This window comes from Erinaceus europaeus, chromosome 10 (genome assembly GCF_950295315.1).
Source record: "Erinaceus europaeus chromosome 10, mEriEur2.1, whole genome shotgun sequence".
Classification (NCBI taxonomy): domain Eukaryota; kingdom Metazoa; phylum Chordata; class Mammalia; order Eulipotyphla; family Erinaceidae; genus Erinaceus; species Erinaceus europaeus.
In genome coordinates this window covers 94,383,728-94,403,468 of record NC_080171.1, presented here as the reverse complement: position 1 = coordinate 94,403,468, position 19,741 = coordinate 94,383,728, and the positions used below count along the sequence as shown (strand labels likewise).

Genomic DNA, 19,741 nt, shown 5'->3' with positions numbered 1-19,741 from the left:
CTATCTATCATCTTTATCATCATCTATCCATCTATTATCTATTTATCTATCATCTATCTATCTAATCTATCAATTATCTATATCTATCTATCTATCTATGTATGTATGTATCTATCTCTGTCTATCACCTATCTTCAGCCATACTCCCAGAGCGTTTGTATCTTTCCCTAGTTGGGTAAATCTCTGGAGAGGTAAGGTTCCAGGACATATTTGGTGAGGTTGTTTGCCCAGGGAGTTCAGGATGCAATCATAGTAGCATCTGGAACTTGGTGTCTAATATAAATTGTATAATTAGAAGTGGTACAATCCCTAAACTATGACTTACAGTTTGATTTCTTGATTCAGATTCTCTTTCAGGACACTCATTATTGTTCACTATGGGCTGTGCCCCTAATGCTTCTCATTCTCCAGTCTTCTTGCTTCTTGGGATGTCCAGAACTCAAGTCCCCCCCACTCTCCTCTTTGTCCTGTTCTTGGCTATTTACCTGACAACTATCCTGGGTAACCTGACTTTGGTGCTACTCATCTCCCGGGACTCCAGACTCCACTCACCTATGTACTACCTGCTTCGTGGTCTCTCAGTGGTAGACATGGGTCTGTCCACTGTCATTTTGCCCCAGTTGCTGGCACACCTGGCCTCTAACTACCCAGCCATTTCTGCTGTCCGCTGCTTGTCCCAGTTTTTTTTCTTCTATGCATTTGGAGTCACAGATACACTTGTTATTTCTGTCATGGCTCTGGATCGGTACGTGGCCATTTGTAACCCTCTACACTACCATGCAGTGATGAATCGCCAGCTGTGTGCCCGCTTACTGGCGTTATGCTGGGTGGTATCTATAGTGCACACCATGTTGCATGTGGGACTCCTCTTCCCCCTTTACTGGGATGTTGATGCTGGGGACAATGTTATCCTTCCCCACTTCTTTTGTGACCACCGTCCGCTTCTTCGATCCTCCTGTTCGGACATACATTCCAATGAGTTGGCTATATTCTTGGAAGGAGGCTTCCTCATGCTAGGTCCCTGTACCCTGATTTTACTCTCTTATGTCCGCATTGGGACCACCATCCTACGTTTGCCTTCAGCTTCTAGCCGCCGCCGTGCATTCTCCACCTGTGGATCCCACCTCACTATGGTTGGCTTCCTCTATGGCACCATCATTTGGGTATATTTCCAGCCTTCTTCCCAGAAATCACAAGATCAAGACATGGTAGCCTCTGTGATGTACACTGCCATCACACCCTTGGCCAACCCATTTGTGTACAGCCTTCGAAACAAAGATGTCAAGGGTGCACTCCATAGGCTGCTTGGGCAGGTGAAGGTTAACATCTGAATAGCCTACCTAAAAGTCATATTGGGTATGTGAGAAACATAGTGGGGATATTTCAACATGGATAGAGGAGAAATAGGGGTGGTGTGGATGATTTAAAGCACTCCAGACTTGAGTGTCCCTGAAGTAGTGCTGTTAGAACTAAAATATTCTGTATTCATGCCATGTGTTTTCAGGACTTTCTCATCAGCATGGGTCTATGATACTTCCATCAGATCATTTATCTTAATTCTCAAAGACCTGGATTCTTTTAATGCTGGAATTAAGAAACTTCATTTATAGCTATGTTTACATTACTGTATTTATTTGTAAATGTGTGTTGAAGAAATCAACCATCAAAAACATAGCAGAATTTGAGAAGGGAAGGGGATATAGAGTGGTAGAGAGACAGAGAGACATCTGAAGATTTGCTTTACAACTTGTGAACCAAACCTCCTAAAGGTGTGAAGCTGGGGGCTCGAACTAGGATCCTTGCACGGGTCCTTGTACTTCATACTATGTGTGCTTATCCCAGTGTGCCCCTGCCTGGCCCTCTAATTCTTTTTTTTTTTTTTTGTAATTAGTGATTTAATAATGATCAACAAGAATGTAGGGTAAAAGGTGTACAATTCCCACCACCAGAGTTCTGTATCCCATCCCCTCCATTGGAAAATTCCCTATTCTTTGTCCCTCTGGAAATATAGACTGAGATTTTTATGGGGTACAGAAGATGGGAGGTCTGGCTTCTGTAATTGCTTCTCCACTGGACATACATGTGTTGTTTTCTCTGGGCTGGCTGCACGGGTGGGTAACAGATGACCAGGGACACAAGGCTGAGCTGAGAATGCAGTTTAATCTTTATTCACGAGCTGGCAAACAGTCCAAAAACCTAATCACCACACAATGTGCTCCTGCATCCTTCTCCTCTGGCTGCAGCATCAGGAATTCAGGAAGTACATAGGATGGGGGGCGGAGAAGGAAGAAGCGTGAAACTAGCAAGGGCTAAACCAAATCTCCCAGAGGCAGAGGGAGTGAGACCAAACCAATGTAACAGAAAAGACCATGTAAATAGACCACAATGTCAAGCAATGTAACAGAAGCAGAACTAGATCCCAGAAGCAGAACTAGAAGCATACCAACGTGCATGTTAGCAGGTTGATCCATACCTCCAGCCTGTTTCTATCTTTTATTAGTGGGGTAGGGCTCTGGGGAGGTAGGGTTCTAGGACACATTGGTAAGGTCATCTGTCCAGGGAAGTCAGGACGGAATTATGACAATGTTTTCAAATTGAATGAAAAGCATTAAGATATAAAGCAGAACAAATTGTTAAATAATCAGGAACCTAAATGTAAGAATATAGCAGATGAGATTTGGGGTATTGATGTTGGAAGAAGCTAGGAAGTCTATTTTAGGTATATCCCAAGGGTCCCATGATGTTAGTAATTTTTTACCAGAGCTTAATATCTAGCATGCTGGTGGGCTGAAAATATTGTCTGGAAAGATGTCTGGAGAACCCTCACAAGGCTAGAAATGGACCTACCTTATGACCCAGTAATTCTTCTTTTAGGGATATAGCCTAAAGAGTCAAGTACACCTATCCAAAATCATATATATCATATATATACATATATATATATATATATATATATATTTATGTTCATAGCAGTAAAATTTGTAATAGCCAAAACCTGGGAAAAACCCAAGTGTCCAACAACAGATAAATGCTGAGAAAATTGTGGTATATATACACAGTGAAATACTACTCAGCTATTATGAATAATGAATCTACCTTCTTTGACCCATCTTGGATGAAGCTCGAAGGAATTATGTTAAGTGAGATAATACAGAAAGAGAAAGATGAGTATAAGATGATCCCACCCATAAACAGAAATTGAGAAAGAAGAACATAAAGGGAAACACAAAACCGAATTTGACTTAGTTTGGAATATTTCACTGAAGTAAAAATCTCTGGGGGCGAGAGGAGGGTATATTTTCAGGTCCACGGTAGGTGGTTGGGGGTAAGGACACAGAATCTGTACTTTGTAATTATTTGATAAAATAAACACTGAGTGAGTTCTTGAATCTTAATTTTAGCTTCTTGAATTGATCTCATAATGAACTTCCTAAATTCTATCACCATCATTTTTTCTAGGTCTGTAGGTTTGGTCATTTGGAGTTTATGTCATTGCTGTCTGTGTATTTCTGTTTCTGCATTTAGTGTTCTTTTGTTGTGCCAGCAGGAGGTGCTGTGACTAAGGTGTTTGATTTCTCTTTTTATATATCTTGATGGAGGAGGGGAGATTTTATCCTGAGTCACCAGGCCTGGTCAATGTGCTTGATGTCAATATAAGGTCTCCCTGCTGCTGTTCCAGCCTCTGTGAGGCAACAACATTGGAAACTCAAGAAGTCACAGTTATAAATTAGTGATTTTTTAGGTACTTCCTTTTAAACATTTTTGTTTGTTTCTTAAATTTGGAACCAGAAGTAGTATAGGTCAGTTGTCAATCTTCCAATTTGGTCCCAGCCATTCCTGAACACCAGTTTTTAGTCCTGGGAATGGCTCCCTCACCCCCTTTCCATCCACAAGCTACACATGTCTTTGTGGCTTAGGTGACTTACTTATTTTCTTCCTCTCTTGTTTTTTGGTTGTTTCTTTAACTCAGCTCCAGAAGTTGTGTGCCTCAGCTGTTACTCTCCCAGTCTGGTGTCAGCTATCACTGAGTTTAGTCTTTTAGTTTTTCCCTCACCCCTTTTCTGTCCACAAGCCACACATGTCTATTCACCTGTGGTTTGGTGGGTTTCTGAAGAAATCCTGGCTGCATTTTGTTTATTTTTTTATGTGACTTTCACTGCTTTTCCTAGTTGACTAGGGAGAGCAAAGCAAATTTGCTTCTACTCCATAGCCACGTCTCCAGAAGTTCTAATAGCAGCATAATTTGTAATAGCCAAAGTATGAAAGCAACCCAGATGTCTAATGACAGTTCAGTGGCTAACAAATTGTGGTATATATACATGATGAATACTATGCAGTTAAAAATGATGAGGTCATCTCTTTAGCTGCATCTTAGATGGAATTTGAAGACATAATGTTAAGTGAGATAAGCCCAAAAGACAAGGACATCTACCAAATGAACTTACTTATAGGTGGGGCTTAATGAATAGACAGGGAAGGGGAACACAAAGTGAAATATGGACTGGACATGGTGTATTGAATGAAAAGAAAGAACTGTGGAAGGATGCAAGAGGTAGGAGCAGAAGAGAATATTATACACCAGAAAAAATAGCAGCAACAAATGCTGGAGAGGTTGTGGGGACAAAGGAACCCTCCTGCACTGCTGGTGAGACTGTAAATTAGTCTAATCTTTGTGGAGACCAGTCTGGAGAACTCTCAGAAGGCTAGAAATGGACATACCTTATGACCCTATAATTCCTCTCCTGGGGATATATCCTAAGGAACCCACCATACCCATCCAAAAAGATTTGTGTATCAAATCCATGGGGTTTACAGTCAACAATAGTTATACCCCTTCCACATATTAGGGAGCTACTCTCTTCCCTGATCCAGCTTTCTGTCCATTTTCTAGCCATGACATCATCTTCCCAGACAATAACTTAGATCCACCTGCATATCAGATTTCAGGCTCAGGGAAAAAAACAACTAGTATAGCCAAAGGCCCTTTGGTATATAACTAAAATATGCCTACTAGCTGTCTACAAAATGGAGGACCCCCCAACACTTTATCTGCACTATTCCAGCCTTTGGGACCATGATTGTTCAACAATTTGTTTGGCTTTGTATGTTAATTCTTTTTTCAGTCACCAGGTTCCAGATGCTAGCATGATGCCAACCAGACTTCCCTGGACAGACAACCCCACCAATGTGTCCTGGAGCTCCAATTCCCCAGAACCCCACCCTACTAGGGAAAGATATAGGCAGACTGGGAGTATGGACTGACCAGTCAACTCCCATGTTCACAGGGAAGCAATTACAGAAGCCAGACCTTCTACCTTCTGCATCCCATAATGACCTTGGGTCCATACTCCCGGAGTGATAAAGAATAGGAAAGCTAACAGGGTGAGGGGATAGGATACGGAGAGCTGTTGGTGGGAATTGTGTGGAGTTGTACCCTTCTTATCCTATGGTTTTGTTAATGTCTCCTTTTTATAAATAAATAAAAAAGATATGTGTATACCTATGTTCTTAGCAGCACAATTTGTAATAGCCAAAACCTGGAAGCAACCCAGGTGTCCAAGAACAAATGAGTGGCTGAGCAAGTTGGAATCTATATACACAATGGAATACTACTCAGCTATTAAAATGGGGACTTCACCATTTTCAGCCCATTTTGGATGGAGCTTGAAGAAATCATGTTAAGTGAAATAAGTCACAAACAGAAGGATGAATATGGGATAATCTCACTCTCAGGCAGAAGTTGAAAAACAAGATCAGAAGAGAACACCCAAGTAGAACCTGAACTGGAGTTGGTGTATTTCACCAAAGTAAAAGACTCTGAGTACAGGTCCCAAAAAAGATGACAGAGGAACTAGTGGGGGTGTATTGTTATGTGGAAAACTGAGAAATGTTATACATGTATAAACTATTGTATTTACTGTCAATTTTCAAATATTAGTCCCCCAATAAAGAAATTAAAAAAAAAGAATTGATTGACCATCAAATATTTTCTCATGTTTCCACATTTAGAGAGTTTCCATCTTGTGTGAGTTCTGTAGTGATCTGTAAGGGTTGGATGATGATGGAAAAATTTCCTACCTCTTTGCATTATCCATAGTTGGTTTATGGTGAAAGTCTTCTCACATGTATTACATTTCATTGTGTTTCTCTCCTGAGTGAGTTATTTTATACTGTATTAGGCCTGGTTTCTGGATAGAACCAAGTAATTCCAGGAGGTTGGAATATCTACAGATCTTGCATCTCACCCTTCTTGTACCCCAAATCCATTTCCTGGCTTATAAACTTTCTCCCATATGAACTCTCTGGTGAGATAATATATGATAGTTTATAGATGAATATTCCACATTCATTACATTAACAAGATTTCCCATCTGTATGAATTCACTAATAATTTTTGAAGCATGATTTCTGGCTCAAAGCTTCCCTACACACATGTTCATAGATGTCCTCTGAAGTTTGACCTCTGGCTGCAAACATTCTCACAGTCATTATATCCATAGGATTCCTTCTTTCCTGCATGTATACTACTTCTTATATTTTAGTTTTACTACTAGGATTTCACTGGTATTTCATGCCTTAACAGTTACAAAGCTCTCAGCAGACTCTTTTTTCTTTTATTAAAAAAATTTTTATTTATAAAATGGAAATATCCACCAGTTTCTTTCTGTGAAATAAAAAGAGAAAGAGAAAAGAAAAAGCCCATAGCTCTGTGTCACTGCTTTTGAAGTTTACTTTTGTGTAGCACTCCTCCATGGTGGCTGGTGCTCAGATCTTGGTTTTCGCACATGGTAAACTGTATGCTTTACAAATCCTCTTTGTTTTATTTTCAAAGATTTATTTATTTAGTCTATTATAGAGAGGGAGACCAGAGCATAATTCAGGTCTAGCATATGTGGTGTTAGGGACTGAATTTGACACCTTGAGAATGCAACACCTGATCTTTACCACAGAATTGTCTTTCCTATTTATGATATATTTTCACAACTGATTCCCAGAGGAAAGTTTTACCAGTTACACTGCTTATCTTATCTGTATGAATTTTGTTACAAAATGAAAGGTGTGATTTAGGAGATTTTACATATATATTCCATTCATAGATCTTTTTTTTTTTTGGTCCCCTCTTAGTTGGGAGGTTAAAGTTTACCTATATGTGCTAAAATCACCTTAAAAGGATTTGGGAGTGGTTAAACCCCCCAAGTTACCATAATTGCTGTGTTATTTCAGAAAAAAAAAAATCCATATTCAGAAGGTGTCATCTCTGTGTGAGTTATCTGGTATTTTCCAATGTATAATTTTTGCTTGAAAGTTTTCCCTCCTGTGCCAATTCACTGAAGCTGAATAATCCTAATATAATCACTCCCATTTTTAGTTATTACATTCATGTTCTTGTTGGCTTTCTGGATCTTTTCTTTGGTGAAGTTTCTGTCCATATCCTGTCCCACTTTCTAGTGGGATTGTTCTTTTTTCTAGTGTCATGTTTACTTAGTTCTTTATATATTTTGGTTAATAGTCCTTTATCTGATATGAAAGATCCTCATATTGCAGGACATTTTTTCTGTGAAGGTGGGGGTATCCCTTGCTGTGCAGATTTTTAGTTTGATATAGTCCTCATTGACTTATTTTTGTTTTAATTTCCTTTGCTGCTGAATTTGAGTGGTTGAAGATCAAAAGCATAGATCATGAAGTGTTATGCCAATGTTTTCCTCTATGTATTTGATAGTTTCTGTTCTGGTGTCCACGTCTTTGATGCACTTGGAGTTGATTTTTGTGCACAGCAATATTTGGTGTTTAATTTCATTTGTCTGTATGTTTCAAACCAATTTTTCCAATGCCACTTGCTAAAGAGATTCTCCTTCCTCCATTTAATGGCTTTAGTCCCCTTATCAAAAGCTAGTTGTCCAAAGGTGTGAGGGCTTATTTCTGGGCTTTCATTTCTGCTCCACTGATCTATGTGTCTATTTTGGTTCCAATACCAGGCAGTTTTGTTTACTATAGCTTTGTAGTATAGTGTAATGTCAGGAAGTGTGATGTCTTCTGTCTTGTTCTTTTTTTTTTTTTTGTAATTTTTTTTAAAAAAATTTTTATTTAAGAAAGGATTAATGAACAAAACCATAAGGTAGGAGGGGTACAACTCCACACAGTTCCCACCACCCAATCTCCATAACCCACCCCCTCCCCTGATAACTTTCCCATTCTCTATCCCTCTGGGAGCATGGACCCAGGGTCATTGAGGGTTGCAGAAGGTAGAAGGTCTGGCTTCTGTAATTGCATCCCCGCTGAATATGGGCGTTGACTGGTCGGTCCATACTCCCAGTCTGCCTCTCTCTTTCCCTAGTAGGGTGTGACTCTGGGGAAGCTGAGCTCCAGGACATATTGGTGGGGTCTTCAATCCAGGGAAGCCTGGCCAGCATCCTGGTGGCATCTGGAACCTGGTGATTGAAAAGAGAGTTAACATACGAGGCCAAACAAATTGTTGAGAGTGGTCCAGGAGGTGGCGCAGTGGCTAAGGCACTAGACTCTCAAGCATGAGGTCCTGAGTTCAATCCCTGGCATCACATGTACCAGAGTGATGTCTGGTTCTTTCTCTCTCTCTCCCCTATCTTTCTCATTAATAAATAAATAAAATCTTTAAAAAAAAAAAAAAACAAATTGTTGAGCAATCATGGATCCAAAGCTTGGAATAGTGGAGAGGAAGTGTCAGGGAGGTACTCACTGCAAACTCTAGTGTACTTCTGCTTTCAGGTATATATTTTGCAGTAGTTTATGGATACGTGTGAACATATGCTCTCTCTCACAGAAACTGGTATATATCTAGGTTATGGGACTTTGTTAGAAAGTGAACCACCTGAGATGAAATTAGAGTGTTCTTTTTCCTCAAGGTTGCTTTGGCAATCTGTCACTAGCAAGGACTTACTCGGAGAGTGTGTTGGGGTTAAGCAATATATATATTTTACTTATTTTAGATGCTATAGAAAGGTCACACAATTCAGACAACACACAGTCAACCTTACTTAATAGCTGTTCCCAGGTAAGGTAAGTCATGACTAGTCACCACCCGCTGTATTGCCTGGGAGGAGGTTCTTTATCTGCTGGCAACTGGATGAGTGAAGGTCCCTGGAAGCTGGGTAAGCAATTACTTAGCCTAGCCCTGTGTCCTTTAAGTTTTTAGCAGCACTGGCAGCATCCCGGTCAGTATCAGTGGAAGTGCTTCATCCAGCTGGTTTCTGAGCCTCTACTTATACTTAGCTTGCCTCTGGTTTTAAGGTTACATTTTCATTGGCCAATCAGGTTTGGGTTGATGTCTTATCCTATGCATACATGTCTTTGTCTTTATCAGAGTATGCAGGCACACTATGGTTACTATAGTTACTAGTATTACATGTTCACTATACAATCCTAAGACTTTTTGGTTCCATATAATTTTTTGTAACTTTTGCCCTATTCCTTTAAAAAAATTTGGTAGTAGTGAAGTAATATATAAAAATAATTGCAAATATTTGTGCCAGGTTTTTAGGACATCTATAAATACCAAGCTTAATTGTCCTACCTCTTCTGGTGTTTGCATATCCCTGAGAACTTTAAGCCTTTTACTACCCCTGCCCAACTCCTAGTCCCAACTGTGAATCATTAGCCAACCATTCTTTGTGTACTGTTTTACAAACACACAAGCACACGCACACACACACACACACACACACACACACACACACACACATATTGAAAGGACATAAATTATGGTGATGTCGTGTATGATACAGCAAATCCTAACAATGGGATTTGTTAGCGAGCAAAATCAAACCACCATCCACTGCAAGGAAGCAAAAGATGTGTATTCACGAATTGCAATCCAGGCCAAGTGGCAACAGACAACAGTCTGCCAGCTCGACCCTGAACAAAGCTCAAACCATACAATTTATAGGAATTCAGACTACACTCAGGGAGGGTGAACACATCACCTTATCAGCCTATATCCAATCATTTCAAACTTAGCAAAAGCCTGATCCATTCAGAGCAAAGCATGGGCTAGTTCTAAACATCACACCAGACCAATAAGTCCCAGCCAAAGTGGGGGTCACCACATTCTTTTGTTCTTTGTTGGGACCACCGACCATCTGTTTGCAATCTATCGGGCCATCATTTGTCAGGCCATTTTTAACTGTCTGTTAACAGTATTCTGTTGCAGAGGTCATGAGGAGGCCTGCTCGCTGCAGGGTCTGTCAAAATAATTGATGGCCTCTTAGGTTCTGTTGAGGGGAAAAGGGCAAGGAATTTTCCACCTCACTGGGCAGGAGGGCAAAAAGCAACTATATTTAAACTATTCTTAAAACTCAAACTTAAAAAAGCAACTATACTTATAACTATTTTAGAGTTACTGCCTCTAACAGGATTGTCTCTTTTTTGAATGTTTTTTAAAAAATTATCCTTATTTATTGGGTAGAAACAGACAGAAATTGAGAGGGAAGGAGGAGATAGACACCTGCAGCCCTACTTCACCACTCGGAAAGCTTTCCCCCTGCAGGTGGGGGTCAGGGGCTTGAACCCTGGTCCTTTCACACTCTAACATGTCGCTCAACTACCTGGCCCCATGCCACCACCTGGCCCCAACAATGGGATTTTCAAAGTTAACCCAATTGTCAAATAATTTGATTATAGCAATAACTATCTATTGCCTTCTTAAATCCCAAGACAGCAGGAACCTCACACTTTCTATATAAAGCCCATATTTCCCCCAGTCCTGGAACCTCTAGGGTGGGGCTCACTTTCTGGTATGCTTCTCTCAATTCATACCACATGATATTGCATCTTCTGATCCCAACTTAATCAATGCAGTGAGTACCAACTTGGCATGCTTCACTTCGGACTGTGTCCAGAAACTTCAGACATGGAATGCCAACCCTTCAGCCTCATTACTCTGGTGATAACCTTTCCTTTCTCATAGGATTCTATAATTCCGGGAGTCAGGCTATAGCGCAGCGGGTTAAGCGCAGGTGGCGCAAAGCACAAGGACCGGCATAAGGATCCCGGTTCGAACCCCGGCTCCCCACCTGCAGGGGAGTTGCTTCACAGGCGGTGAAGCAGGTCTGCAGGTGTCTGTCTTTCTCTCCCCCTCTCTGTCTTCCCCTCCTCTCTCCATTTCTCTCTGTCCTATCCAACAACGACAACAACAATAATAACTACAACAATAAAACAACAAGGGCAACAAAAGGGAATAAATAAATAAAATAAATATTAAAAAAAAGAAAAAGAAAAAAAAAGAATTAAGGATTCTATAATTCCATTCCAAATGGTTCACTTCCTAACAAAATCCCAAAACCTAGATATACACCAGGTCCCATGAGATAGGGCATATGTACACATTTCCATAAATTAGGGCAAAATATATGCCTGAAAGCAAAAGTGCACAATAGTCTGCAGTGAGTCAGTAAATGAAGAAGGCAAGTAGAAAGACCTAAAAAGACACCATAAAGTTGCTAATGAAATAGTGCCTACTTAGACCTAGATACCCTCCTCACCTACCTCCTAGTACACTTCCCTCAGTCACTCCAAAGCTAACCTTACCAAAGCAAGTACTACAGAAGCTGCATAAGGGTAAGAGACTGGCCTACTTTAATGATGACTCTTTAGTCACTATCAGGCCCATTTTTTTTAAATCTAAATCAGTTAGAAATAGATTTTAATGGAAAACCTTCACATACCATTTGTTTGGTATTTTGTGAGATCAGGAAAACTAGAACTGTTAACAACAGTTCCATCCAGTCTATGAATTATTAAGTAAAAGGACAACAAAAGCATAAAAAAACAAAAGTTTTGTCCTTTGACCAAAGGAGAGGAGTGCTTGTGCTCAGAAAACTTTTCCTAGGGACCAGGTGGTGGCACACTTGGTTAAGTGCTCACATTACAGTGTGCAAGGACCCGGGTTCAAGTCCCTGGTCCCCACCTGCAGGGGAAATCTTCATGAATGGTGAAGCAGGGCTGCGTGTGTTTTTCTGTCTCTTTCCTCTCTCTTATCTCCCCTACCCCCTCAATTTCTCTGTCTCTATCCAATAATAAATAAATAAATAAATAAATAAAATAAAGGTGAAAAAGGAAGAAAAAGAAAACTATTCCTGAATTGACAGAGAAACTGTAAACATTAAACAATAAAGGAGGAAGAAAGGTTGCATAAACTAATCTTCACTAAACATTAGCAATAAGGACAATAGGGTGTGAAATGGTTGCCTAAGTGCCTGATTTGTTTTGAGGGCACTGGGGAATGAGATAATTGCCTTAAGTGCTATTCTTGCCTGAGGATATTAGGGTTTACTTCACTCAAAGTATTTCAAGTCCTTTAAAAGGAGGCAGAAATCAGGAGCTAGAAATCTGTGTCCTTTGATTTGGGGAAAGCCACTCCTGGGTTTCCAAGGCTTCCTCTGATTTTCTTGGGTGGTTCCCAAGCCGGGAGGCTCTGAAATCTCTTTTCAGATCTTTTTGGAGCACATGTTTTGCTATAGGCATGTGTACTGCAGAGAATGAGTGAGACCATTCCCCACATGGTTCAAGGTTTGTCACACATAATCCTAACAAAGAATTGAGGAGAAAGCACTATTTTCAGGAATTTTAAACTTTATTATTTGTACTTATTTATTAATGTAACTCACTCCCTCACACTGCAGATGGGGAACAGGGGATTGAACCCGGATCCTTGCACATGATGTTATGTGCGCTTAACTGGGTGCACTGCTGTCTGGTCCCAGGACCATTGAGAATCCCCACATAGTGATGGAGTACACATGGCAGTTAGAGAGATACAGAGAGAGACAGAGAGAGAGAGAGAGGAGAGAGAGGAGAGAGAGAGAGAGAGAGAGCAGAGAAAGAGAGAGAGAGATAGAGGAGAGAGAAATATATATATATGTAGAGAGAGAGAGAGAGAGAGCTTGAGAGCCTTTTACTCACAGGGTGCACATCCCAGGCTCAGCAGAGAGAGCAACCACATCCATAACACAAGTTTATATAAATTTCCAAGCCCCATCTTCACTTCCTTTCTAAGTCACACCCACATCTGCTACTACTCCCATTTCCCCATGCAGCACCTATTTCCTTCCTCACATAGCATGGGAAACACGTGCCTGGGGAACATGTTCTGGTACGGGGCAGCAGGGCAGCAGGGCAGCAGTGTCTATGTACCCCATGTTTTTCTTGTTCATTTCCTGACCTCAACACATGCACATGGATTTCTAATTTTTTAAAACATTTTTATTAGTGACTTAAGATTTATTTTACCAAATTATCAAACTTTAGACATGTTTTCTTTTTAGAAAATTTTTATTTATAAAATGGAAATATTGATAAGACTATAGAATAAGAGGGGTACATTTCCACACAGTGCCCACCTGTAGATTTCTCCTCCCCTGATAGCTTTCCTATTCTTTATCCCTCAGGGAGTATGGACCCCAGGGTCATTGTGGGATGCAGAAGGTGGGAGGTCTGGTTTCTGTAATTGCTTCCCCACTGAACATGGGCAGTGGTAGGTGGATCCATAATCATACCTACTCTGGGTGGTATGAAACTCCCAGAGTTTTCCCACCAAGTTCCCTGCCTGCTACCCCCCAATATGGTCTTTGTCTTTGCCATATACCAGCTTTAACAGTTCTTATTTCTCTCATCTGCCTTCTGCCAGTCTAACTTTTTTTTGTCTATTTTTTCCCCTTTTGTTGTCCTTGCTGTTTTATCATTGTTGTGGTTATTACTGTTGTTATTATTGACACAGTAGTTGTTGGATAGGACAGTGAGAAATGCAGAGAGGAGGGGAAGACAGAGAAGGGACAAGAAAGATAGACACCTGCAGACATGCTTCACTGCTTGTGAGATGACCCCTCTGCAGGTGGGAAGCTGGGGGCCTAGAACTAGGATCCTTACTCCTGGTTTTTAATCAGAGCTTTTCAACATGATAGAACTTTTTTTTTATAGGACAGAGAGAAATTGAGAAGGAAGAAGAAGTTAGAGATGGAGAGAGAGACACAGACACCTGCAGACCTGCTTCACCGCTTGTGAGCAGCCATGTGTTGGAACCAGGATCCTTGCACCCGTCCTTGTCCATTTAAACCCGGTGCGCCACTGCCCAGCTCCAAGACGATATAGCTCTATTAAAATATTAAGTTTTCCTTTTTTTCTCCCACTAGTTGGCAATGACATGTTTGTTGACTTGCTTCCTTTTTTCCCCTTTTATGGGGGTGATGATAAATGGTTTACAGTACAGTTGTTGACACATGGGTACAGTTTTTTATATCTCTTTGGGGTAAGTGTCTGCAGAACACTCACCCCCAAGCTACAATCTTCTCAGTCATTATACACCAAGATGGCAAGAGGCCCCTCACCCCCCCATCTTCCCTTCCCCAGAGTTTTTTGCTTTGGTGCAATATACCCCACCGATGCACTTGGTAGAGCACACATGTGACTCCCTTTTTTCTTTTTTTTAATTTATTTTTTATTTAAGAAAGGATAAATTAACAAAACCATAGGGTAGGAGGGGTACAACTCCACACAATTCCCACCACCCAATCTCCATATCCCATCTCCTCCCCTGATAGCTTTCCCATTCTCTATCCCTCTGGGAGCATGGACCCAGGGTCGTTGTGGGTTGCAGAGGGTGGAAGGTCTGGCTTTTGTAATTGCTTCCCCGCTGAACATGGATGTTGACTGGTCAGTCCATACTCCCAGTCTGCCTCTCTCTTTCCCTAGTAAGGTGTGTCTCTCGGGAAGCAGAGCTCCAGGGCACATTGGTGGGGTCTTCAGTCCAGGGAAGCCTGGCCAGCATCCTGATGGCATCTGGAACCTGGTGATTGAAAAGAGTTAACATACGAAGCCAAACAAATTGTTAAGCAATCATGGACCCAAAAGTTGGGATAGTGGAGAGGAAGTGTTAGGGGGTACTCACTGCAAACTCTAGTGTACTTCTGCTTTCAGGTATATATTTTGCAGTAGTTTACGGATACGTGTGAACATATGCTCTCTCTCACAGAACCTGGTCTATATCTACGTTTTGGGACTTTGTTAGAAAGTGAACCACCTGGGATGGAATTAGAGAATACTATGAAAGGAAAGGTCTCACCCAAGTAATGAAGCTGAAGGGTTGTCATGCCACACTCACGTGTGTCCCTGGACACAGTCTGAGCTGAAGCATGTTGAGGTGGCAATCGTTGCATTGATTAGGTTGTGATCGGCAGATGCAATATTATTTGATATGGATTGGGAGAGGCACGTGGGAAAGTGGGCCCTATCCTAAGGTTCCAGGACTGGGGGATATATAGACTCTATATGGAGATGTGAGGTTCCTGCTGTCTTAGGGTTCAAAAAGACAATCGATAGTTAATGTTATCATCACATTATTTGGTAATTGGGCTAACTTGGAAAGTCCTTTTGTTAGGGTTTGCTGTATAGTACCCAGTATCTTGTATGTAGCTGTGCCATTGGTTGCTTCTGATCTACTTGGTCTAGGCTTTTGAGAGAGTCTGCATATCAAATACACAGCCTATATATTAAAAAGATTCAGTTTGTGTTTTAAAAACTTCGAGACATACAATTAATTTTTCCCCTCTCATATTAATTAACTAGTGATTTATATGACTACAGTTTACTAGGAGTGTACATAAACACCATTCCCACCACCAAAAGACTGTGACCCATCCCTCCCACCCATTCCCACCCCCCACTGTCCCAGGAAGCTGCATGTCTACCCCTCACCACAGGGTTTTTACTTTGGTGCCCTACTTTCAATTTAGTCAGATCCTGCTTTTAGTTTCCCTTTCAGATCTTCTTTCTCAACTTCTGTTGATGAGTGGGATCATCCCATACTCATCTTTATCTTTCTGACTTAGCTCAGTTAACATAATTCCTTCTAGCTCTGTCCAAGATGGTTCAGAGAAGGTAGGATCATTGTTCTCTCACTATTTGCAGATGATATGATAGTATACATAGAAAAACCTAAAGAATCCAGTAGAAAACTACTGAAAGTTATTAGGCAATATAGCAAGGTGTCAGGCTACAAAATCAATGTACAAAAATCAGTGGCATTTCTTTATGCAAACACTAAATCTGAAGAAGAGGACATCCAGAAATCACTCCCATTTACTGTTTCAGCAAAATCAATAAAAACCTAGGAATAAAGTTGACCAAAGAAGTGAAAGATTTGTATACTGAAAACTATGAGTCGCTACTCAAGGAAATAGAAACTGATACCAAGAAATGGAAAGACATCCCATGCTCATGGATCAGAAGAATAAATATCATCAAAATGAATAATCTCCCTAGAGCCATATACAAATTTAATGCAATACCCATCAAAGTTTCACCAAGCTTTTTTAAGAGAATAGAACAAACACTACAATCATTTATCTGAAACCTGAAAACACCTAGAATTGCCAAAACCATCCTGAGGAAAAGAAACAGAAATGGAGGCATCACACTCCCAGATCTCAAACTATATTATAAAGCCATCATCATCAAAATAGCATGGTACTGGAACAAAAATAGGCACACAGACCAGTGGAACAGAATTGAAAGCCCAGAAATAAATCCCCACACCTATGGACATCTAATCTTTGATAAGGGGGCCCAAAGGATTAAATGGAAAAAGCAGGCTCTCTTCAATAAATGGTGCTGGGAAAACTGGGTTGTAACATGCAGAAGAATGAAATTGAACCACTTTATCGCACCAGAAACAAAAATCAATTCCAAATGGATCAAAGACCTAGATGTCAGAACAGAAACAATCAAATACTTAGAGGAAAACATTGGTAAAACACTATCCCACCTACATCTCAAGGACTTCTTTGATGAATCAAACCCAATCAAGGAAGACTAAAGCAGAAACAAACCAATGGGACTACATTAAATTGAAAAGCTTCTGCACATCCAAAGAAACTATTAAACAAAGAGACCCCTCACAGAACTTGAGAGGATCTTCATATGCCATACATAAGACAAGAAACTAATCACCAAAATATATAAAGAGCTCAGCAAACTTAGCACCAAAAAAGCAAATGACCCCATCCAATAATGGGCAGAGGATATGAACAAAACATTCACCTCAGAGGAGATCCAAAAGGCTAACAAACATATGAAAAACTGCTCAAGGTCACTGATTGTCAGAGAAATGCAAATTAAGACAACATTGAGATACCACCTCACTTCTGTAAGAATGACTCCCTTTTATCAAGGACCTCACAGAATCCCTGCCCTGTTAGAAAACCAAGTCAGGTGAATCAAAGGGAAGGTTTATTTTTCTTTATTTGTTTATTTATTTTTATGTGATATGGTTCTGAGGATTTCCAGTGAGGTCAAATCAGATTCACCAAATTGATGACAGTGTTAATTTAGCCATCTCTAGAATTAGAAACCTGATGTTGGGATGCATGTTGCTGTGAACATAATCTAATAGATGGTAGAGGGTGGTTTGGAAATTAAAAAGTTCTATAAGAATCTTCTATTTTGGGCCATTGCCTTTTCTTCCAGCTTTGTGTTCTGTTGTTGCTGTGAATCTGTTGCCTGTTTTTCAGCATTCCACTGATGTCAGCTTAGTTAGTGCTTGCCAATTATTTGATGTTTCTATGTAAGATCTGTCTCTGGAAGTTCTCACTCTGCCTTTTTTTTTTTTTTTTTTACTGAGATATCTCTCAAGGATCTTTTTTGCTCCAGATGGGTCTGTTGATATTCAGAACCTCCCAATCTGAACTGATTATCCTTAATCAACCTGCTTTTACTTCTCTGAGTTAATTTTATCACTTAACTGAAATAGTCATTTTTTGAGTAATCCTTTTCTCTTAATGAATGATGGGGGGTTTTGTTGAATGTTGAATATTCAGGAAATATTTTTATTGTTTGTAATGAAATTTGATATGTCAGATTCACAGGTGAAAGAATTGCAGATTAAACATCATTTCTCAATTGCCTGTAAGCTTGTTTCTGGGGGAGACTAGCTTTGGAATTGACAGACTCAGTAAAATGCACTCCCCAGTGTGAGTGGGCATCATCCATTTAGCTGAAGTTTTCAACTGAAATGCAAGAGGAGGAAGGAAAAATTTGCCTTTTTTCTTCTGTCTCACTGTTTGAGTTAGGGTATATAGCTTCATTTTTTTCTGCCCTGTACCTGGGATTTATTCCAGTGGCCACTCCAAACTGCAGTGTTGCTGCACTGCTTTTGAAGTGTCCCCTCTGCAGGTGGGAGCTGGAGAGACCTGTATGTAGGTCCTAACTCACGGCGGCATGTTTACTCCATAGGGTCATGCCACCACCTGGTTTCTATTCTGTTATTTGAAATGAAGGAATATTTTTAGCTGATACAAATAAATATAACAGAATATTGTTCATTAGCCAGATTCACAGTAAAAATAAAAATCAGAACCTAAACAAAGTTCACACACCGTGACTGGTTATTTTACACACAGTAGTTATTCAGTCTTTTAAATCTCTTCCTTTTCAACTTTTCTTCTCCCTTTCTCTCCATCTCTTTGTCTCTGGAAATTTGTTTTGGAAGAAATCTTATCATTTTCTTGATGGATACCATATACTCTGAATTTATTTGATTGTGTCACCATATATAGTTCACCATGTTCCTCTGTACTCTGTTTTCCATAACTTTAAAGTTGAATGTAGAAACATAAATTTGTGTTTGACTTTTGGAAAGGGTACACTGTTCCTTTGCAGGTGATGTTATATTCTTTTATTAATTTTTTAAGTTAATTAATTTTTTAAACTTTTTTTCACCTTAAAATATTTATTTTTCAAATATTCTACTTATTTATTTGTTAGGGTAGAAACAGAGATATTGAATTGGATTGGGAGATGCATACGGGAAAGTGGGCCCTATCCAAGGGTTCCAGAACTGGGGGAAGTATGGGTTCTATAGTGGAGATGTGAGGTTCCTGCTGTCTTAGGGTTCAAAAAGACAATCGATAGTTAATGTTATCATACCCTGGGTCCATGCTCCCAGAGGGCTAGAGAATGGGAAAGCTATCATGGGAAAGGGTGGGTTATGGAGATTGGGTGGTGGGAATTGTGTGGAGTTGTACCCCTCCTACCTTATGTTTTTGTTCATTAATCCTTTCTTAAATAAAAAATTAAAAAAAAAAAGAAACAGATATTGAAAGGGAGAGGGCAATATATATTATTTTTAATGAAATCGCCAATCTATAAAGTAGCATTGGGTATAATAAATAAAATATGTGAGCCCACTATGAGTTGATACTACATTAGATGCTCTATGTGTATCATCATATTTATTTAGTATTATTTGGCTTTTTAAAATTTTTAAATTTTTTATTTAAGAAAGGAGACATTAACAAAAACATAGGATAAGAGGGGTACAGTTCCACACAATTCCCACCACCCAATCTCCATATCCCATCCCCTCCCCTGATAGCTTTCTCATTCTCTATCCCTCTGGGAGTATGGACCCAGGGTCATTGTGGGTTGCAGAAGGTGGAAGGTCTGGCTTCTGTAATTGCTTCCCCGCTGAACATGGGCTTTGACTGGTTGGTCCATACTCCCAGTCTGCCTCTCTCTTTCCCTAGTAAGGTGGGTCTCTGGGGAAGCGGAGCTCCAGGACACATTTAAAAAATATTTATTTATTTATTTTTCCCTCTTGTTGCCCCATTTTGTTTATTGTTGTAGTTATTGATGTCATCATTGTTGGGTAGGACAGAGAGAAATCGAGAAAGGAGGGGAAGACAAAGAGGGGGAGAGAAATACAGACACCTGCAGACCT

At 40.1% G+C, this 19,741-nt stretch overlaps 1 protein-coding gene across 1 annotated transcript; it reads left to right on the top strand.

Moving 5' to 3' along the window:
* Positions 1–377: 377 nt before the first annotated feature.
* Positions 378–1,331, top strand: LOC103129062 (olfactory receptor 1B1). The gene has a single exon (XM_007540021.1). It carries the CDS (start codon positions 378–380, stop codon positions 1,329–1,331), a length of 954 nt encoding a protein of 317 aa, XP_007540083.1.
* Positions 1,332–19,741: the final 18,410 nt, after the last annotated feature.